The 23,354-nt window shown below is 42.1% G+C and overlaps 1 protein-coding gene across 5 annotated transcripts in view; it reads left to right on the top strand.

Annotated features, from left to right (window-relative positions):
- Positions 1–13,181: 13,181 nt before the first annotated feature.
- The window catches only part of ATP2B3 (ATPase plasma membrane Ca2+ transporting 3), a 255,538-nt gene continuing 245,365 nt past the window's right edge, over positions 13,182–23,354 (top strand). For 4 of the 5 annotated variants that reach the window (XM_033921090.1, XM_033921115.1, XM_033921125.1 and 1 more), the window contains exon 1: positions 13,182–13,595. In XM_033921090.1, the coding sequence (XP_033776981.1) occupies positions 13,367–13,595 (229 nt within the window). In that variant the 5' untranslated portion in view covers positions 13,182–13,366. The remainder of the gene's footprint in view (positions 13,596–23,354) is intronic. The other variant, XM_033921099.1, reaches the window with a different exon arrangement.

Here is a 23,354-nt window from a genome sequence, read left to right as displayed (position 1 = left end):
CCATCCCTGTAAAATTGGATAGATGATCACCACACTTTTAAATATTAAACTTTGTTTTGTATGCACATATGTAGTGAGGACAATTTCTTCAGGTTAATTGGCTATTTGTAACTTTCCCAGTAAGTTAAGCTACACAATGTTGGTTTAAGTTTGTGTTCCTGTCAGGATCTGTTGTCTGGCCTTGACTTCAGCTACTCTTTCTTGCTCCCCCCCCCCCACCCCAAAGCTGCCATCGTAGGTCACTGTCAAGTTTGCCTAATATTTTAACTGCTTCTGCAGAGGGCTTGAACCTTGACAAGTACCAATCTGGAAATTTTGACCACTCCATCCTGAAACATTATGGGTTCTGTGACAGTGATTACAATGGGGCAAATTGGGGACTGGAAATACCATACTGCCTTAAGAGGTAAGTTCAAAATCTGAACTGTTCTAAAATCTCCAGCCTGGAACTGGGTAGCCTGCAAGCTCTGTATGCTGTTCCCTCTTTTGCCTAGTGAAGCATTAGTTTCAGGAATAGGCGGGCTGTAGGAGTACACAAAAATTGTTGTCTCAGGGGAAGACTGGAAATCCAAAACTATGAGTTTTGTGTCCCGAACCAGGATTCTTGTCAGGATGAAGATTTTAGTGTCGGCAGAAAGCTAAGTACAGTTTTGACATTTTGAATGAAGAATGTGATGAAGTTACTAACTAGTAGATTTAAAACAAACCAGAGAAAATATTTCTTCATACAACGTGTAATTAAACTCTGGAATTCGTCCATTATTGAGATGGCTTGGGGAAATCCACTGCTTATTCCTAGGATAAGCAGCATAAAGTCTGTTTTACTACTTGGGATCTAGCTAGATGCTTGGGACCTGAGTTGGCCACTGTTGGAAACAGGATGCTGGGCTTGATGGACCTTCGGTCTATCCCAGTATAGCAATTCTTATGTTTGATCTGATGAACCATGAACTCTGCTAGCAATGCTCTTTGAGATGGGCAACAAAGCAGTGTGACAAGGTGGTGGCTATAGCCAGAAGGATGCTAGGCTGTACAGAGAGAGGTGTAGCCAGCAGAAGAAAGAGATGTTGATGCCCCTGTACAGGTAGTTGGTGAGGCTCCACTTGGAGTATTGTGTTCAGTTTTGGAGGCCGTATCTGGCCAAGGATATAAGAAGACTTGAAGCTGTGCAGAGGAAAGCGATGAAAATGGAAGGGGGTTTGCACCAAAAGAAGTACAAAAAAAGACCAGAAAATTTCAACATGTATACTCTGGAGGAGAGGAGGGATAGGGGTGATATGATGCAGACATTTAAATATTTGAAAGGTATTATTTTAGAACCAAATTTTTTCTAGAGAAGAAAAATTGGTAAAACTAGAGGACATAAACTGAGATTGAGGGGTGGTGGATTCCTGGAATGCCCTCCCAAATTGAGGTGGTTGAGAGGAAAATGGTGACGGAATTAAAAAAAGCATGGGATGAGCACAGAGGATCTCTAATTAAAATATGGATGGGCAAACTTTAACTGTCTGAATCCTGCAAAGGAGATGGTTTAGATAGGTTGAAGTGGGCTTCGACAGCAACTCCAGTAGTCTGCGGTCTACTGTGTTAGGCCACTCCTGCCTCGGTGGACTGCCATCTCAGTCCGTTAGGGATAATGTATGTCTTTGGCTGCTTTGGGACACATTCTTGCAGGTTTCGGCTGTCTTGCTTGCCTGCTGGAGTTGATTCAATAGCCTTATTTTCATTTTTTTAAAACTTTTTTATTGAATTTTTCATAAAACCATATAAACAGTAAAGAAAATAACTGGCCATGGAACATACACATAGATGAATATATTTGGTATTTGTGACCAAAGAAAAACTGACATGTAGAGGCATGAGCCAGTATTATAAATCATGCTTTCTAACATACATTTATTTATTTATTTTGCTTTCTATCCCGTTCTCCCAGAAACTCAGGGTTACAAGTAGACATTCACAATCGTTTGAAAACATGTGCAGAAAACCGTGGAACATAGCAACATTAAGGTAAAATCTTGCAATTGGAAATCACATCTCTGCTGCAGAAAGAAGTTACATTTGTGTGAAAGCAGCATTAACAGGACAAAATTGAGAATAGGAAAACATCATCACCCTAAAACATATCTGAAAAATTGGATATATGATAAGTATATGTGGAGTCAAACAAATCCCTTGGCTAAAGGCAACCAGACCTTTTCAATTTTGGATATGATAGGCGAGCTGCAAGTTGCCATGTATTCATACTTATGGGTTAACACAGAATTGATTAATTTACTTCCTTTTAATCTTTTTTTTTATTTTTTATTTTACTTTTTACTCTTTATCTATCTTGAGATTGTTTTATTGCTATGTTTATTTACTACATCACTACCTTTTGTAAAAGAACTGTTTTCCTCTCAGGCACTTAAGTTTAGATTATGAGCCCAAATTGGGACAGAAAGGGCAGTTTTAATGTGCCTATCATTTTACTGTCCTTTTATTATTTAACTTTGTTAACCACCTTGATCTGACAACAATTGTTAAGAAAAGCGGTATATCAAATAAACGAACTGTAACTGTAAATAATAAAGAAAAAAGATGTTTTAATTTAATCATGAAATTGTAATGCATGTAATTCCAGGGCAGACTGTATGGACCATTCATGTCTTTATTTGATGTCATTTACTATGTTACTATGCAATAGTTTCTTTCATTTTATCTTTTAACCATGCTGACTGTCATTTGCTCTTTATATATACATATATATATATATATATATAATACATCTGGTCTGGTATTTTTCAACAAAGTTCATTCCTGATTTTAAATCCTAATCCTTTAATTTCTTTTTAAAAATTTTCCTCATTTTAATAAAGTCACCCTTGCAAAATTTAAATGATGCTACAGTAGATTTCCTTTGTGACTTCACTCCATATACTAGTTCAAATTTAGAAATAGAGAAACATGATGGCAGATAAAGGCCAAATGGCCCATCTCGTCTGCCCATCCGCAGTACCCATTATTTCTTTCTCTCTCTGAGAGATCCCACGTGCCTATCCCAGGCCCTTTTGAATTCAGACACAGTCTCTGTCTCTACCACCTCTTCTGGGAGACTGTTCCATGTATCTACCACCCTTTCTGTAAAAAAGTATTTTCTTAGATTACTCCGGAGCCTGTCACTGTTTCCCAACTTAGGCAATACTGTTCCCTCGCATACTATGTCCTGCATTCCATTAAGGACTAGATCTAAAATAGCTCCCCCTTTTGTTGATTCCTAGACCAGTTGCTCTAAGAAGTAGTCTTATTTTGTCTAAGAATTGTACGTCCCTAGCACTGATGTAACATTTATCAGGTCAGTATTGGGGTAGTTGAAATCAACATGGTTTCCAATTAATTGGTTTGAATGATCCTATGACTAAGTGTTGGAGAAAATTGTTATGAAGCAACTAGATGTTTTTGTTCAGAAGTAGGATGCTTGGATTCCATGCAGTTTGGTTTCAGAATGACCCATAGTGTGAAATTATTATTAATTTCAGTTGATGAGAACTTGATGGTGTGTCTCGATAAAAAAATTTCATACTGTGTTGTTTCTCTGGACGTGACACAGTAAATGTAGATTTGCTATTGTTTAAATTATTCAGTCTTGGTTTGAGAGGTGAGGTCTATTCATGGTTTGCTTCTTATTTACATGGTTGTTCTTTCATTGTTCAGCATGGTCAGGAATTGCCCACTGAGAAGATAATGAAGAAAGGGGTGCCTCAGGGTTCTGTGCTGTCTTCATTGTTGTTTAACATATACATGGTTACTTTGGAAAAATTGTTTAATTCTTTAGGAGTAGAATACCGCCTGTATGCAGATGACATCTTGTTTCATTGTTCCCATTGGGAATTTGCAAGAAACAGAGATAAATTTGAATAACTATATGCATGAAATAATGGTGTGGCTGGGGCAGCATGTCCCGCAGTTAAATATGAAAAAAAACTGAGGTTATGATGGGGGGGGGGAATATTGGCATTGTGGGTAGCCCTACAATACTTACCGTTATGGGCACACAACTATTGGTAAAGCCTAAGATATTGGTTCTTGGGGTATGGTTAGATTCATCTTTCAAGGAAACAACACATAGCTAAAGTGGTACAAGGAGGATATGCACAACTTCACATATTATTTAGATTAAAACCAATGCTTCTGCCTGTGGATTTTCACTCTGTTGTTCAAGCTTTATTATTATCTTGAATTGATTACTGCAATCTTTTGTATCTCGGATTGTCAAAGAAAACATGCAAACCTGTCCAACTTTTAATGAATTCAGCGGCTAGATTGATAATGGGCATTCCTAGGGTTGCCCATATTACTCCAATCTTAAAAGCTCTCCACTGGTTACCTGTTCAACAGAGAATTTGCTATAAAGCTCTGTCTGTCGTTCATCAAATATTGTACTCCTCTTCTCCTACTTGTTTTCAAAGCTTGTGGGAAGTCTTATCAAACCCGCAGAGGTCTGAGGGAGGGATGTTGCTCATCAGTTTAAAAGAAAATGGGATTCGCTATGTTAAATCTAGAATATCCATTTTCTCACTTGCCAGTAAGAATCTTTGGAATTCAATTCCAAGTATAATGAGTTTATGCAAGAATCATGTGTCTTAAGAAAATGTTCAAAACACAATTATTTGTGGATGCCTTTCTTTAACTCTGTGGTTATTACAGTATTTGGTTTAGATGTAAAGAATTCTGTATTGAGGAAATTTGTGGGGAAGACTTGTTTACTGCATTTTACAATGTTTGTGCTTGAAATTGTGGATGTAAATGTTTTGCACATCGCTTAGGATTTAAGTGATTCATAAATTTTATAAATAAATAATTCACAGTCACAAATATGTTCAAGTAATATGTGAGGAGGGGGATTCCCATGTTCACTGAATCTTTCAGCAAACAGGTCTCTGACGTTATGGCAACGGGAAGGCTGCCATGCACACTATGGACTTCACCCACTGCCAAGAGTATAGAGCTTCTATTGGTTCTTTTGAAAGATCCAGAGAACTGTGCAGAGCGAAAACAGTTGGAGTGAGAAGGGGAAGGGAGCAGTTTGGAGTAGGGAGACACAGCCTGTCTTTCTCTGTTTAATAGTTTGGTCAGAGCTGGCAGAAAATTTCTTTAAGCTGCTGGCTACCTCTTGCATATAGCTCTGGGGATCAGTATCCCTGAACCTTGAATATACTGGTAAAGGGGGAATTTCTATTTGTGCTATTTACCCTCTTTTTAACTGATAGTGTCCTTCTGGCCTGCCTCCTGTGCACATAACCAGTTATAGGGTACACAAATGACACCTGAACAACAGGGTCCAAAAGAGCTTACTTTAATTTTGGTATATTTTGCTGCACGTCACTCTAACCACTTTGAAGCCCAGTGGCTGCTGCACCAGTGTGTCAGAGTAGCAGGGATTTGAAAATAATCACGAGAAAAAATTCTGAAATAGAAACTGGTTTGTGTGCTTTTGGATATTACTGTGAAAATGGCAATATAAACTTTACTAAATTGTGTTTCAGTGCAATAGGGATGGTATGCCGAACCAAGGGTCTTCCATCCGTTCCCATGAATCCATTGCAGGAGATAGTGAATACTGTATTCAGCACTTCCTCTTCCTCCCTGCTGCCCCAGTCAGTCATTTCTTCTGTAAGTGAGCCTGCAGGATCAACTTTGATCTGCTCGGTCTTTTTTTGTTTTTTGCAGTTTTTGCGCAGGACTTCATGTTCCAGTAAAGCTCCAGTGACAGCCTAGCCTGTGTGAGAGAAGCAGACTTCGGTCTGCAGCTGATGGATGGATCCTGCGGGGATCTGCTCAGTCAGTTTGCTTGAACCATGGAGCTCAGGGTTTCCCCCTACTGTTTGCACACTCCTTGACTTGATCAGGAGTGCTAACATAGGCTGTAAGGACACCAATTGCATTTATTTAAAGCATACACAGTGTCAGGTGCATTTTTCTCCCCCCGTGTGTGGACCCTGTCTTGGGGGTTGAGGCTCAGTTGGATAGTGACAACTGAAGTCTGATTGGCAGCTGAAAATTGAGGCTCAGTCCAACTGGCCACTGAAGATACAGAAGAGGTCCTCTCAGATTTACAGCTACCGTTAGAGGAGCTGAGGCAAGCTGCTACACTCCTTCCCAGCGTCTGATCTGTGAGTAGGGTTATCACAGCCCACAGGGCAGTTTGGGGGGAGGTGGGAGAGGAGCAGGTTCTGAATTTGTTGTTTTTCAAGGTTTATTTTGTTGTAGCCTTGCTCCCCCACACCAAAAATCCTAAAAATCACTGGTTTCAGCTGTCCTCCATTGGAGTTACAGCTGTTTTTTCAATGGGAGATCCTGGCAATGGTCACCTTGGATTTTTCCCAATTTGAATTCTAAGTTCCCAAACTTCCTTAAAAAGCCTTGGTTTTGATTCTGACCACCAGGGATGGAGTCATCGGGCTCCAATATCATGAATTCATGTGATGTTTGTGCTGGTTGGGCACCAGAAGAGCGCCCTTGCACCGCATGTTCTGCCGCGCAAGATGGGGAGATAGGAATCTTGACCATCTAATTAAGGCTATCAAGAGATCGTTAGGATGGTTGGCTGATGATATTAGCCTCTCAGAGTGCTGTGCCAGTGCCTGGTAAGGGTGCTGATGGGCCCCAAATCGAAAAACACTCTATTCCTCCTCTTGAAGGAGGTTCTTGGTCCTCTCTGCCTTTTACACCTGGCTTTGTGAACTTGCTCTGGCAAGCTTATGAGTGTCAGTGGCACTATTGCACCTTCTGGGTCAGCTGGAGAGCGACCGACCGCACAGCCTTCCCATGGTCCCGTATCTGTTCCTCTAAGAAGACCTGCTTCTCTCCTAGCCTCCGACAGTTGGTCGAATGGGGTCACTGAGGATGATGATATGGATGCTTTTCCTCTTTCCCAGAGTGAAGCCTCAGTCAAGGACGATGCATTTCTGTGTGAGGTAAATCAAGGTGTAAGTGCTGCTGTGGACCAGGGCAAGGACTCCTCTGTTCACGTCTGATGCCCTGACAGACCTTCTTATTGAGTTTTTGAAGGAGCTCAAGATTGATCCTTCTCAGCCTACTACCCAAAGTTCTCTGCTTAGCCAGATCTGCTCTCAGCCTACTGTCTTTCCGTGGCATCTGGATTCCTGAGCACTGGGAGAACCTTGAGGGCAAACTTAAGGTGGCAAAAGCAATGTCCAAAATAATAATAAATATTGAAGAACTAAGGCCAGTACTGGGCAGACTTGCAATTATGTGTCTGTATATGGCCTTTTGGTTGAGGATGGGCTAGGGAGGGCTTCAATGGCTGGGAGGGTGTAGATGGGCTGGAGTGAGCTTTGACGGAGACTTCATCAGTTGGAACCCAAGCACAATACGGGGTAGAGCTTTGGATTCTTGCCCAGAAATAGCTAAAGAAGAAAAAAAATTTAAATTGAATCAGGTTGGGCAGACTGGATGGACCATTTGGGTCTTTATCTGCCGTCATCTACTATGTTAAAGCACATGGCCCAGCCCAGTGACATTTCCCATCCATTATCTTGGAATTAATCATAATAGGTTAAGCACCACATATAAACACAGTTGTAGAACAGCACTCATGAAAAAGGAAAAGAAAGAAAAAAAAAAAACCTAACACAGGAAAGCGCTTACAAACAATTGAGTTTTCAGCATTTTCATAAAATTCATCCTCCCAGCACAGTATCACAAAATTCCAGGCAACGCATTCCAAAATTTAGCACCTGCCACAGACAGCATCGCTGCATCAATCCTAACATGAGAAACTGACATCATACCCTCAGCTCAGTTTCATACTATTTTCTGATCTCAGACACCTTCTAGGCTGATAAATTTCAAAAAATCCTTGTAAGACAATAATTTAGGGCCCTTTTTATCAAGCTGCATAAGGGGTTTTTTTAAATCGCAGACTCCGACACTCATAGAATTTCTGTGAGCATCGGAGCTTTTACCGCAGCGGTCTGTGATAAAAATACTCTACGCAGCTTGATAAAAAGGGACCTTAATATATAATCCATACTCAGGGTATCTAGCCTGTTTAGTGAATCATGCCACAGAGAGAAAATGCATTGAATCACACCCATTATGTTTTCAGCCGAAGTTGCAAAGGACTGAAAACAAAAGTCTCTACTGCCTCCTAAAGAAGCCCAGATCTCGTCATAAAGAGAAAAGGAGGATGCAGTTAGGGACCGACAACAAAGAAACAGCTGCAAGAGGGAGAGTTAAAGGAGAAACTTGTGAAGAGAAGTTGTAGACATCATTACAGACACTCTTCTTTTTAGATTGCAGCTTGCAGAGGGGAAGAGTTGAAGAGATATTGATCACCTTGCAGTTATAGTAGAAGTTTTGCTCACGCTCTCTTTCATCAGTGGTGCTGCTTTACTCCCTAAGCCCTGGGAAGTTAGATTAGAGTAGCCAAGCTCCTGAGGAAAAGTACCAGCCCAGGGTCTTATCAGTGGAGCATGCATACACCAGTCAAATAACTTCACAAAAATGAAAAACCATAAGCCTAAAAGACAAGAATAAATAAAAGCATGATGAAAAACAGTACCCAGTGCAGCTGTTTATTTGGGAACAAGATAGATGTGAAGCAGTTTTGAAATGCTGGTAATTCATTAAGCTTCTGCAGCTGTCAAGATTTGACATGTTTGGGTCAACACTGAAGTAGGTTGTTGTTTTTTGTCTTTTTTTATAAACAAGTACTGCTGCTGACTAATTTGGACCTGGATAGTCGGTTCTGGTGACAGTATCTGAAAGTTATGTGGATATGGTTGATATTCAATGCCTTACCTGCCTAGCCAACTGGGCAAAGATAGGACTGCTATTTAAGCGACCCTGCTTGCGTAATTAGGGTCCCTTTTACAAAGCTGTGGTAGTGATTCAGTTCCTATGGACTTTGGTGCATTTGCTACCATGGCGTTGTAAAAGGGGCGCTTAGCTAAGCACTGAATACTGTACTCCTCTCTGGACTACCCTGGCACGGCTTGGGCAGTCCTGCAGCAATCGGAGGAGACAAATGCTTCTGAATATCTGCTCCTGACCCACTCAGCACAATTTAACCATGCAGGAACCTCTCCTAAAACAACTAAACACAGATCTGTTTCATTATGCATACAAACCTATAACAATTTTAAGAGATTTCTTTATTTCTTTTTTTATGCTTTTTTAAGGCAGTACTATTACGGAGTAAGATTGGAAGCTGTATGACTGGTATCTCTCAGTCTATGTATTTCCTCTATTATAATTGTAAGCTTTTATCTTTCCTTACCCTCTTTGACTATTTCATTTTTTTATGATGAAAGCCACGGTAGTGATGCTGCTGCTGTAAATGCTTTGAAGCCCATAGAAATTGAATGGGTTTCGGTGCATTTTCCGCTGCAGTATCGCTACTGTGGCTTTGTAAACCCCCCCCCCCCAAAGAAACTTGAATATAGTGCCCACTGGAGGGGGGGGGGGTGAATTCTATAAATGGCTCCAGGAAGATCCACACTAAATAATATTCTACAAAGGGCACTTTATACTTCCACCTGCTGAAACATGGTGTAAATGCCGACACTTAACTAAAGCCAGTATATAAGAACCCCGATGTCCACTGGTGATAACCAACAATCCAAACTCAAATAACCAGGGGAAATATAATCACAAGTTTGCCTGATGAAAACACGAAAATGAATATTCACCCGCATAGCAGCAGTCAGTTTAAACAGCCACATCTGAGGGCTTCTACATTTCCACTTGGTATTAGTACTTATCATCAATATCCTTAAAAAAATATATTGTTACTATATTTTTCCTGGTTATGTGAGTTTGGTACACAACTAATGCTGGTTGGATGCATAAATGACCCTATTGTATCATGTCATGCCTAATTTCTGAGAATGCCCCTGACCCGCCCATGCCCCTCCCATGGCCACACCTTCTTTTGAGTTATGCGCTATAAAATGTAGGTGTAAATTTTAGAGAAGAGGGTGCAGGGCAAATCCGATTGTAAACCCAAATGAGTGCCAATCAGCATCATATATTGATGTGGCGGAATCGCTTGCATGCTCTCATGCTGCTCGAGAGGGGTCGGGTGCGTGGCTCCTTTCATCAAGCCAAGTTTTTTCTTCATATTTGGGGTCCTTAAATCAAGTCTCTCCCTCATAGGACTCGTAGTCTAATTCTTAATACTCTGAAACTTTAAGACCACACTGGGCGAAGTGGCTTTCGGACCCCTGGGAGGGTGAGGTGGCCTTGTCGGTTGCATGGTGGCATCCTCCCCATACTTTATATTTTATATATTGATTTTTTTTTTTAGTTTTAGTTGAGGGTTGGTTGCTGAGGGGTGGGTTGGGTGGGGGGTGCTGTTGGCTGCTGATCTTTGGGGCCCATAAGAGTACAGGATCCTGGAACCTTTGTACAGCTTTTGGTTCAGTGGTGCTTTTCGGGGGGGGGGGGCATAAATGAGGGGGAGGGGAAATAGGGAATTGTATTTGTAAAATATAGTTGATGATGATGAGCTTATCTGCTTATTTGCTCACTGTAACGTGTTTCCCCAAAAATAAGCCCTAGCAGGATTTTCGGGGCAGGTCTTAATATAAGTCCTACCCCAAAAATAAGCCTTAGTCCCAGGATTCGTCGGCAGTTTCCCTTCCCTCCCTCCCATCCCTTGTGAAGCAGAACCCTTGAGCGAGCACTGCCTCCATCCCCCTGAGCATCCGCCTCCACTGTGCAGCCAAACTCCCCATCCCTCCCTCCCATCCGAACCTCACCGACTGTGAGTGAGCCCTAGTACATACCTCCCTAAGCAGCGTTGGACCGGCAGCACTCTAAACAGGCTGCTTTGGCCTTGTCTGCCCATTAATTCACTCTGCTGCATTACTGATGGCATCATCAGTAACACGACACAGTGAATTCATGGACAGACAAGGCCCAAGCAGCCTGTTTAGAGTGCTGTCGGCCCGATACTGCTTAGGGAGGTATGTAGGGCTCACTTGCGGTCGATAGGATTCGGATGGGAGGGAGGGAAGAATGGGGGTTTGGCTGCAGGGGCGGGTGCTTGGGGGGGTGCTCGCTCAAAGGTTCTGCTGCACAAGAGATGGGAGGGCAGGAAGGATAGAAGCTGGCGTTAGTTCTAGAAGCATAGCGCGCGGTAATTTCCTGCGTGCACTAAAAACACTAGCGCATCTTAGTAAAAGGAGCCCCTGGTGCATTTTTTTGGGCCTAAAATTAATAGAAGACACTGTCTTATTTTTGGGGAAACACAGTATATCATGCGGCTCTATTTTGTTTGCTGTCATTTCATGTGTTTTTTTGGTTTTGTGTATCATCAATGAAAACCGTTTTGCCTAACATCATATATTGATTGTTTATGGTTCATTAACTAGTTTGCATGTAGATCTGGGATCAATACCCAAATCTGGTCATCCTACATAGCATTCGAGAGACGGTGTTTAATGGTAGAAGACAGACAGGGGAGGATTGCTGAAGGAAGGGAATTAAGTTTATGTATGCAGTGTGGTTTTACAAATGTCCCTCTCCTGTGCTGACAGACGCCATCTCATAGAATTATACCGCATATCTTTTGAGAGGCTTTCTTGCTGAGGTACTTATATGCTCAGTTACTGCACAGTAGCAATTTAATATGAAGCTCATAATGTACTTTTTTCAAGCTGATATCATAACCTAAATCTCCACAATAAAAATGACACTGGCTTGCTGTAGCCACATTTGATTCACACGTTTTCTGTATGTGTGCACACAAGCATTTATAAGAAGACAGAACAGCTATTATAGACTCTTGCCAAAGGCAGGATTGCCAAAACACTGCAAGTGTCGAGTGCACTTGTTTGACAGTGCTGTTCTCCAAGAAAATATACTTTGGAATAACCCATCGCTGAGTGGTCGACATCATTTGCCTCACGACTTCCCCTTTTCTGGACTGGCAATATGACACAAGGGCAGGTACCAACTTAGGCCCTCTTTTACTAAGCCGCGGTAGAGGTTTCTACCAAGGTCCAGAGCACTAGATGCTCAGACACTGCTCCGATGTTCGTAGGAATTCTATGAGCGTCTGAGCATTTAATGCTCTGGGCCATGGTAGAAACCTCTACCACGACATAGTAAAAGGGGGGGGGGGGGGATTTCGTTTGCATGCTCTTTAAGATACACTTTCCCCTCCATATTTGCGGAGGTTAGGAGCATAGCCAGCCCGCAAATATTGAATATTTGCTAATAACTTTTGGGCCGGCTCTGACTCACCCCCACCTCCCTCCCGGCATCCCAGACCTTACCTGGTGGTCTAGCGGGCTTTCGGGACAGGAGCGATCTTCCTACACTACTGCCCCATGCAGATCACTCATAACAAATGGCTGCCGTGAGTTCCCGTAGTCTCTCGAGATTACGATGGGAACTCCCTGCAGCCATTTGCTATGAGTGATCTGCATGGGGCAGTAGTGTAGGAAGATCGCTCCTGCCCCGAAAGCCCGCTAGACCACCAGGTAAGGTCTGGGATGCCGGGAGGAAGGAGGGGAAGGTACGGAATGCAGCTTTATTTAAAAAAAAAAAAAAATCACGAATAACCGAATCCGGATACTTAAACTGCGGATTCGGAGGGTTCACTGTATTGTACTTTTCTATATCCACTTTGAAAACAAAGTATAGGGAAAACAAGTAATTGAATTCAAATTCATGCAGGCAATTTTTAGGAGAGAAACAATTTGGTCAATAAAAGGATTGGAAAGGAATCTCCCAAATCTAACAGCAGAAGGGTTGACTTTGTTACCAGACACTGTCTGATGACATAAGCAGAGGAACACATTCACAAAATATTCTTATCATACAGAAAATGGGTACAAACAAAATTGCATAAAATGTTTGAAATAGGAGTCTCAAATCAGACACATGAACAGGCATCACTTGGTGCAATCATCTTAGAGGGACTTGTACCATTAAGACAGTCTGAGCTTCACTATCTATTGTCACTCTGCAGCAACTAAGCAAGAAAGTGATATGAAACAGGCCTGAAACAGGAGTCAGCACAAGGGAGATACACAAAGGCATCTTTGGAATGATTTACTAGTGTTATACAATTATTTCTCTTTGCAGGGCAATGTTTACATGCCAGTATCTAAATATTCCTCTCTGAAATCTGTTCTTTCTCTCCTTTTCATTCCTCCTCACAGGTCCCTATCTTTCTGACACTCTGATCTGTTCTGCAGCCAGTTAACTGCTGCCACCATTCATTCCAGACACAAACACACAAGTACACAAAACAAGGAAAAGAATCTGGAAAAAAAACCCAACAAAGTCAGCCAAGAAAAATAACATTTTATAATAGCAAGAGGGAGGACCAGAAGAAACAGAAGCAAAGATGGGAGACCTGAATAGCTCGGTGACCTTCTATCCGAAGACCCAGCGGCGGGAGTTGAACCACACTGGCAGCATTAGCAGCGTGGGCAGCAGTGGGGGTTTTGGATGTACGCTGCAGGAGCTGCGCTCACTTATGGAGCTGCGTGGGGCCGAGGCCATACAGAGAATGCGAGAGAGTTATGGGGATGTGAATGGCCTCTGCCACAGGCTGAAGACCTCCACAAATGAAGGTAAGACACCCTCTCTCTGTGTTTTGGTTTTTAGCTATTTGTTCTGTAATTGGACTGGGGGCCTCTTTTCCCGAGAGGTTTGTAAAACTCTGAGTTAAAGGTTTGTGGACAAAGTGTTAAACTGTGAGTGAGGAGAAACTGAGGAGTTTTAACTTCATATTCTGGTACTCTGGTGAACTTATGTGAATCACCAGTTCTGTCCATTGACCCTCATAGAATTGTGTTGGCAGGCAATACAATTGTGTGCTAAGGTTTAGACCCCCTCTGGTCATATTGTATGTTCCAATGAATCTGTAAGTGAACAGACGTGACAGAGCCTCTACATCAGGGGTAGGGAACTCCGGTCCCCAAGAGCTGTATTCCAGTTGAGTTTTCAGGATTTCCCCAATGAATATGCATGAGATCTATTTGCATGCACTGCTTTCAATGCATATTCATTGAGGAAATCCTGAAAACCCGACTGGAATACAGCTCTCGAGGACCGGAGTTCCCTACCCCTGCTCTACATGGTACAAAGTTAAACACAATTCTGTAAACGGTATCTAAAATATAGGTGCCAAGGAACGTGATGCATAGCGCATGTCAATGGTTCCCAAACTGTGAGCCGTGGTTCCCTAGGGAACCATGACTGACATGCAGGTGAGCCGCAGATTATTCTTATATTAGACATCTTTTACAACCTTAAGAAATTAAAAAGTATATAGAAATAAAAATACTACAACTGAATGTTCAGGTTATTCGTTAGTTACTATTTTGATGTTTATGGCCGGTAAAACAGTTTTTCTGTTATCATGTGAATGTAATCACCATGGGGGGGAGATACTATGTGCATGACTAGTGACTAGTGCTGCCCGATTCAGGAAAAAAATTTCGATTCGATTTGATTCAGCCTATTGAATTGGTTTTTCGATTCGATTCGATTTTCCTGCCCAATTGGGTGTGTTTTTTTCAAACATCCTGGTGGGTTTATTTTACAGCCTCTTTACCCCCTTTGCCTTCTCCTAACCACACTGGCGCTGTGGTGTAAACAAAATAAACAAACAAAAAAGACTTTTCCTCTCTCTGTTAAATCCTAGCTCATGTTTGCGGTCTAACACCAGCTCTGGCAGGATACACATTTCAAATCTGACATATTGTAATCACAAAACAGAAAATAAAATTAGTTTTTCTACCTTTTGTTTTCTGGTCATTATTCAAATTTTGTTGGTCTCAGGCTCTGGTTGTCTTCTGATAACTTGCTTGCAAGGGTCTCCTTCTTTCTTCTTTCTCCCTGCTAACCATCCAACTTCCATCTCTGTCCTCCCCTTCCGTTTCTCTTCCCTCCACAGCAGGTCTGGCATCTTCCCTTTTTTTTGTCTCCCTCCACAGATCCACCATCTCTCCCTTTCTTTTCCCAACTACCCTCCTATCCAGTATCTCTATCCCCCGTCCACACCATCCCTTGCGTCCAACTTCTCTCCCTTTCTGTTCCTTCCCTCCCTAAATCCCATTGTCCATCATCTCTCTCCCTCACTCCCTCTCCTCTACTTTCAAACCCATTTCTTCCTCCACAAAGTCCAGCATATGCACATCTCTTTGAACCCCACCCTTCCCTCCCTCCGTGTACTTCTATACCAGGGCCCCCCTCCCCTGAAGGTCTGTCCCCCCTTTGAAGGTCTGCCTCCCCCCTTGAAGGCTTGTCCCCCCCTTAAAGACCTATCCCACCCCTGAAGGCCTGCCTGTCCCCCCCTTTGAAGACCTGTCCCCCTTTGAAGGCCTGCCTCCCCCCTTGAAGGCTTGTCCCCCCCCTTGAAGGCCTATCCCACCCCTGAAGGTCTGCCTGTCCCCCCCTTTGAAGGCCTGCCTCCCCCCTTGAAGGCTTGTCCCCCCTTGAAAGCCTATCCCACCCCTGAAGGCTTGTCCACCCCTCTTTGAAGGCCTGCCTGCCTGTCCCACCCCAAAGGACTGCTCACTCCCCCCCTGGCGTCCGGCTTCCACCCCCCTGGCCTTCCGCTTCCCCCCCCCCGGCCTCCCCGCACTGTTTACCTTCCAGCCAGAACAGCCTGACAGCAAGATCGCGGTGTTAGCGATCTTAGTACCGCTTCAGAGATGGTTCCTCCGTTGCAGTCCCGCCCCTTCTCTGATGTCAGAGGAGGGGCGGGACCGCGACGGAGGAACCAGCTCCGAAGCGGTAGTAAGATCACTAACACTGCGATCTTGCTCTCAGGCTGTTCCAGCTGGAAGGTAAACAGTGTGGAGAGGCCGGGGGGGAGCGGAAGGCCGAGGGGGTGGGAGTCGGAAGTTAGACGCTGGGGGGGGGGAAGCCGACAGCAGCACTTCCCAACTCCCCCTCCCCCTTGCCTTCTAAAGCAGGTGCGGCAGCTGCCGCTCCTGCTTTGGGGGTCAGGGGGGAGGGTAAGACGAATCGGGAAGCCGTTTTTTTTTTTTGTTTTGAACCGATTCGAATCGGGCAGCACTACTAGTGACCTCTATTTGAATGTAAGTAATCAGTGGATTGTTGGAGCAAATTCAGCTGTTATACTCATTTATCAAACTTTACTGGTAAAATAATAATACTAACGTAAGTATTTTACTCATATTATCGTTCAGTGTCTTTTTGTGTGTCAAGTTCTGATCAACATAATTTTTAAAATTTATTGTTTCAGAACCCTAAAAATGGACAAATTTTTATTGAATTTTAATAAGCATATGACAGCACAAAATGAAGAGCATGCACCACAAATGAGTAGTGGGTGTGCAAAAAAGAGAAAATATCGCAAATATGACAATAGTTATTTGGACATTGGTTTCACATCAACAAATATTAACAAAGAAGAAAGACGTGTGTAGTATGTTTGAAAATTTTGGCGCCAGCCTGTATGTTTCCAAGTAAACTGAAGCGTCATTTAGAAACTAATCATTCACACTCAATTAACAAACCTCGCAACTTCTTTACCAGAAAATTAAAAGGACACCAAGGTACATTTTCTCGGTATTTGTCAATACCAAACAATGCTCTGCTAGCCTCATACAAAGTTGCATATAGAGTTGCTAAGTGTAAAAAAACCCATACCATTGCGGAACAACTGATTCTACCTGCTGCTATAGATATGGCGAACATTATGATTGGCAAATCTGCGGGGAAAGTACTTTCAAATGTACCTTTATTTAATAATACTATAAGTCAGAGAAGACCTCAATGACCAATTGATTGAAAAACAAAATGAAAGGGAATTTGGCTTGCAGTTGGATGAGACCATGGATAATAATAAGGATGCACATTTGATTTGTTATGTGCTTTTGTAGATGGAAATGCCATTGTGGAAGAACTTTTTTTTTGTAAAAAAATAACTGCAAGTGCAAAGGCTCAGGTCTTGTTTGAGATCCTACATATATTTATGACTGAAAATAATTTAGAGTGGACAAAGTGTATTGGGGTCTGTACGAATGGTGGTCGTTCGGATGTCAGGCCGTTATGGAGGCCATTACAAGCACTTATTCGAAAGAAAGCTCCGGCTGCAATGTGGACCCGTTGCATAATACATAAAGAAGTACTCACATCAAAGCATTTGAGTCCTACATTAAATTTGGTCTTAGAGCACATGGTGGATGTGATACACTTTATAAAAACTCACCTAGTAAAAGCAAGATTTTTCAAAAAATTGTGTGAACATATGGGAGCTGAATACACGACTTTTATACTATTGCCACTCATGCTGGCTTTCTTGTGGCAATATGTTGGCCCCCGTATATTTCAATTACGACAAGAACTCTATATTTTTCAAGGTTCAAGGTTTATTAATATTTGATGAATCGCTGAATCGATTTACAAAGTGATGTACACGATTATAAAAGAGAATAAGATACAAATTCATTAACATAAAATTTGAGACAAGACAAGAGGGGAAGGAGGGTAAAAGTTATATCTGTTATATCGTGAAAAACAAATATGGGAAAAACAGAAGGAAACAGGGTAGTTAAAAAATTAAAAGTATTATGAAAGTCTAAAAATATTAGGTGTTAAAAGCATCTTTAAAAAGGTGCGTTTTTAAGGATTTTTTAAAAGAGAGGAGATCTTTTTCATTTTTAATGTGTTGTGGCAGAGAGTTCCACCATTGAGGGCCAATTACAGAAAACATGTCAGATCTTCTTGTACCTATTGTTTTCAGGGAAGGTATAGCTAGAAGATTTTGAGAAGATGATCTGAGTGAACGTGCAGGGTTATGAGGAATTAGCATTCTTGCTATAAACTGGGGTTCGTTGTAAGCTAAGGTTTTAAATATGAGCAGCATGACCTTAAACAGAATGCAATGACTGATGGGAAGCCAGTGAGCGTCGATAAATAGTGGCGAACACGATCATATTTTCTAGCGTTATAGATCAATTTAATAGCAGTATTCTGGATAATTTGAAGACGTCGCTTTTCTTTTTGAGAGATGTTGAGTAGTAAAGAGTTACAGTAATCCATTTTAGCTATAATTAGGGAATGAATCCGAATGTTACGTGATTTGGGCTCGAGAAATTTGGCGATTGATCGAATTAAATGCAGTTTGTAAAAGCAAGTTTTGACTATATTGAAGAAGAAAAACACGAGTATGCCCAAAACTTTGTAGAAACAGAGGTTTTGGTAAAACTAGCATACTTGTGTAATATTTTTGAAAAGTTAAATATGCAGAATCTCTCCTTGCAAGGAGGCAACATGCATATTTTGAAATTGATCGAGAAGATTTCAGCTTTAAAAAAAAAAAAAGACAGTTATGGTGAGAAAAATGCATGAATACTGTGGCAAAGATTGTTTTCCTCTTTTTTTATATTTAAGTATTTTTACTGATTTCAATATTATATCAAGTAAACTTGTACAGAAAGCAAATTTAACCACAGCATATTACAATCATATAAATCCATACTTAACAGTGTTAAGCAGATTACAAAAGAAACTATTATGGTAAAATTAGCTCAAGTCCTCATTGGATCCAAGAGTTAATTGTGAGAAAACATTAAGAAAACTATCAAACAAATAATGCAATTCCTATAAATCAGTTCATGATCTCCAATGAAGTTGTATTGTCTGACAATATAAAATCAGTTTTTGAAGATCACCTATCACAAAGAATCAAATGGTTTGATTCGTGGGAAGATGATCCCACGAAATTTGCCTGGATTCAGGATCCCTTCCGAGCCAAACCTCCAGCTGACTACTTCTGAAGAAAAAGAAAATCTCATTGAGCTGTCTTGCGACAATACACTCAAGACACGATTTAGTAGCATGGATATTACTGAATTTTGGTGTTCAGTAAGAGATGAATATCCGGGGAGAATCAAGATGGCGACGGCATGTTAACACCTAGCTGAGAATGCTCCATCTTACCTTGCATTTTTCTACAGGGCCGTTTATCGGTTTGACTTTCTTTTCCGATGCCTCATACTAAACGCAAGGGCCAGCTGCAGATGGACCCCCCTACGATTAGGCAGGCGACAATGGAGTGTTTCTTCGCTAGCTCACCATTGGTTCTAGGAGTGGAGCTGCCTGCGTTTGCCTCGGAGGAAGGAGCCTCCGAGGCTTTAGGGCTTGAAATATCTCTTTTTTCTCCTGTTGCCAGCATGTTGCCGTGACCGGTGCTGGACCGAGAGGAAGGTGCGACTGCTGAAGCCCGGATGTGTCTGACACTGCCGCATAGTGGGGGTTGTCACCCAGAATAGAATACCGAAATTGCATCGGGTCAGGAACAGTGTTCCCTCTAAGCGGGCGGGTGTTGTGAGCAAACTTTTTTCACCGTGAGCCAAAAATATCGGGCGCCAGCAAGTTATGAGCCAACTCGCCCGATTCTCCTCTCGCCGCCCTGCCATCTGCCGTACGCCTCTTCCGATTGTGCGCTGTGACGAGAAACGTGTGCGCTGCGATGTAATATTTTGTGCGCCAGCGCAGCTTAGCGGGAACACTGGTTCAAATGGTTTTATTTATTTCCCCAAATTTATTTTTGTTATACGCATTGAAAATATTTGATATTGCGTTTAAATCAAAATCTCAATAAACTTGAAACGAGTGCCCGTGAGATTGTGGGAGGGTTAAATACTCAAAACTTAGAAGTTTTTGCTACGCCAGCTTTCTGGTATCTTTACATACAGTGGCGTACCTAGCATATGTAACATCCGGGGCCCATCATTTTTTGGCACCCCTCCCCATCTGTAAGAAAAACATGATTTTTAGTAACAAACCACACGTCACACATGAGTACCTAGGAAAAGGCAGCATCTTACATATTGCAGTGAGCAGTACATCAATACACCCATTGTAAAACTAAACAAGCCAGACCAGCACAGATCAATCCTACACCGTCAATCCTAACAGAAAACACACAGAACACAGAAAACACCTTCGCCTAGTAAGGAATATGTAATCACAAACTAACCCCTCCCTCTTTTACAAAACTGTAGTGTAGATTTTAGCTACGGAGGTAACAGCTCTGATGCTCATAAAATTCTGAGCATCAGAGCTGCTACCACCAAGGCTGGTGCTAAAAACGCTTCACAGTTTTGTAAAAGGGGGGATAAAATAAAAATACATAGACAAAGGTTAAATTGAACCAGCAAGAAGCTGGACTCTGCATACAATGCTTCACAGAAACAGTGACACATGTCTCCTAAAGCAATAAATAAATAGAAATTTTTTTCTACCTTTGTCTTCTGTGGTTTCTCCTTTCCTCATCTTCTTGTAACTCTCTTCCTTCCATCCACTGTCTGCCGTCTCTCTTCCCCTATATGGCATCTTCTCTCCTTCTATGCCCCTTCCAGAAACTGTATGCCTCCCCCTTCCATCTCTCCTTTCACCCCATTGGTCTGGCATCTCTCTCCTCGCCTTCCCTCTCCCACACCTCTCCTCATAGTCTGGTATCTCCCCTTCCCTGATTCTCTGGCATCTCTCTCCTTTCCTTTTCTTCCATCTTTCGCTCCCCCTCCTTGCTCTCACATCTCCCCCTTCCTTTTCCCTTAGACTGGCATACCTTCCTCCTACGCTCCAAGCCCTGGCATCTCCTTTAATTCCCTCCCTCATCTTCCTTCTCCCTCCAGCTGGGTACCGCAACACTCTTCCCTGCAGCTCTGCACTCCCCCCCAATTGCCATGCTTCGGTTCCTCTTCTTCCTTCCTTCCCCCCCCCCCCCCCCCCGCGGGACCCTGCGGCACCATCAACTCTTACTCCCTCTAATGTCGGCCCTGCAGCTCCAGACTTCCTCGCACCTTCTCCCCTCCCCCTTTGGATCGCTATTATTTTAAATGTTATAGCCGCGGAGCTGTATCCATCAGTGGAGATGTCTAACCTCGGCCTGCCCCGGAACTCTTACTGCAGCAGCCGCCCGTCTAGGCAGGAACAGGAAGTCACTGTTGCAGTAAGAGTTCCGGGGCAGGCCGAGGTTAGACATCTCCACTGATGGATACAGCTCCGCGGCTATAACATTTAAAATAATAGCGATCCAAAGGGGGAGGGGAGAAGGTGCGAGGAAGTCTGGAGCTGCAGGGCCGACATTAGAGGGAGTAAGAGTTGATGGTGCCGCAGGGTCCCGCGGGGGGGGAGGAAGGAAGGAAGAAGAGGAACCGAAGCATGGCAATTGTGGGGAAGTGCAATCCCCCCAATGCGTCCCCTTACCTTACCTCCCCTTACCTTTGCGACGCGTGTGTGCGCTGTGAAGAGAAACTTGTGCGCTGCGATGTAATATTTTGTGCGTGAGCGCAGGCCAGCGCAGCTTAGCGGGAACACTGGTTCAGGAAGTGGTTTCCCGCTCCCCTGCGGCGACATTGGAAGCAATATGGGCTACACTCCAAAGACTAGAAAATGCTGTGAATAAATCGTCCGAGGAAGTTTCATCTATTGTGAGTAAACTTGATAATTTAACAATATCTGTTCAAGATATGAAGACTGAAATCTTTTCTAAGTTTGAACAAGTGGACAAGGAGATAGCTGCATTACAAAATTTAACTGGTAACTTCGTTAAGGATAAGGTTGTTTATCAAAGGAAATTTGAACAGATTGAAAATCATAATAGAAGACTCAATTTGAGAATTCTTAATTTCCCTAAATCACTAGGTGTTTCTCCTGGAGATATGCTAAAAAAATGCTTGATGGAAAACTTGAAATTTACTTCAGAAACAATGCCTCCTCTAAACAGAGTCTTCTATTTACCAGCAAAAACAGAAATACCATGTGAAATAAATCAAGGGAATTTGTCAGTATTGGATTTAAATAATATAACAGCAATTCCTGAAAACTCTGAAGTCCAGATTGATTCTAGATGTACACTGTTGATATCTTTTGTTTTTGAACAGGATTTAAATGCTGTTATGAGAATGTTTTTTTTCATTTTTCTCAAACGTTATTTCATGGTGAAAAAGTATGGATATTTCCAAAAGTTGTGAAGGTAACACAAGAGCGAAGAAAATCCTTTCTTAGTATGTATAGGGCATTGTTTAATTATAAGATGGTTATCATCTATTCATGTTAAGTCTTTTTCTTTAGATATTTCCCTGTTTAAGGATCTCCTCATCTTTTCTTTTTTGATTCTCCACATTTAATGGTCTAAGGAAGAGTAAAAATATGAACTTTAAATGGATTTCTTCTTTGAATGTATTTCTGTTAACAAGTGGATGCTTATGGATATACAGTGATGCCTTGGAATCCGAACTTAATCCGTTCCAGAACCCTGTTCGAGTTCCAAAGCATTTGAGTTCCAAGACAATTTTTCCCATTGAAAATAATAGAAATTGGATTAATCCATTCCTGGGTCCCACAAACTCAAATTTTAAAAGTAAATACACTGAATTTTAAGGTAAAATATTAACAAATATTCCACAGCAGCATTCAGATTCTGGGGCCGAAACACACACACACACAATGTGCAGGGTGTTCGGATTCCAAAGCAGAGTTCGGATTCTGGGGCAAAATTTACTACAAAAAAAAGTTCGGATTCCAAAGCTTTCGAGTTCTGGGGCGTTCAGATTCCAAAGTACCACTATATTTGAAAATGCATATAAATAAATTTAAAAAAAAGAGATGAATATCTGCTGTTAAGCAGTAGAGCACAAATAATCTTAATTCAGTTTGTGACATCCTATTTATGTAAGGTTGGGTTTTCGGTTTTCGCTGCGATAAAAAACAAATACCGAGCGAAAATCATTGTGGAACAAGAAATGAGATTGGCCGAATCAAATATAGTTCCAAGGTTTGAGAAGATTTGTAATGAACAGCAAGCTCATCCATCTCACTAGTTCTATCAATATTTTTTGTGATTTGTTTTTTTTTATATTAGTTGTTGAATTTTTTTCTAATAAATAATTCAGGATTATTGTGCTAACCTTTATGATGTTTCTCAAGCTAACAACTATCAGGTATATATTAGATTACAGAACTATCGTTTGACCTGGGGAGCTGTGGAAAAATTTTGAAACATTAAGAGCTCCTTTAAGGTGCGCTACAAGGGGTTAGCGTGTCGGACATTTCATCACGCGCTAACCCCCGCGGCAAGCCAAAAAACTAACGCCTCGTCAGTGGAGGCATTAGTGACTAGCGCGGCAGGCGGTTTAACACACGGTATTCCGCATGTTAAAACCCTACCGCAGCTTGATAAAAGGAGCCCTAAGTGAGCCATGAACAGAAAAAGTTTGGAAACTACTGGCGCATGTCAATCTTAAGTTAGGTGCTGTTTATAGAATTTCGCCTAGACTTAGGTACTGGTAGGCCAGGGTTTTCCTGGCCTAAATACCAGTGCCTAAGTCCAAAACAGACACCTA

Source organism: Geotrypetes seraphini, chromosome 1 (assembly GCF_902459505.1).
Source record: "Geotrypetes seraphini chromosome 1, aGeoSer1.1, whole genome shotgun sequence".
NCBI lineage: Eukaryota > Metazoa > Chordata > Amphibia > Gymnophiona > Dermophiidae > Geotrypetes > Geotrypetes seraphini.
This window is presented reverse-complemented; position numbering and strand designations above follow the sequence as displayed.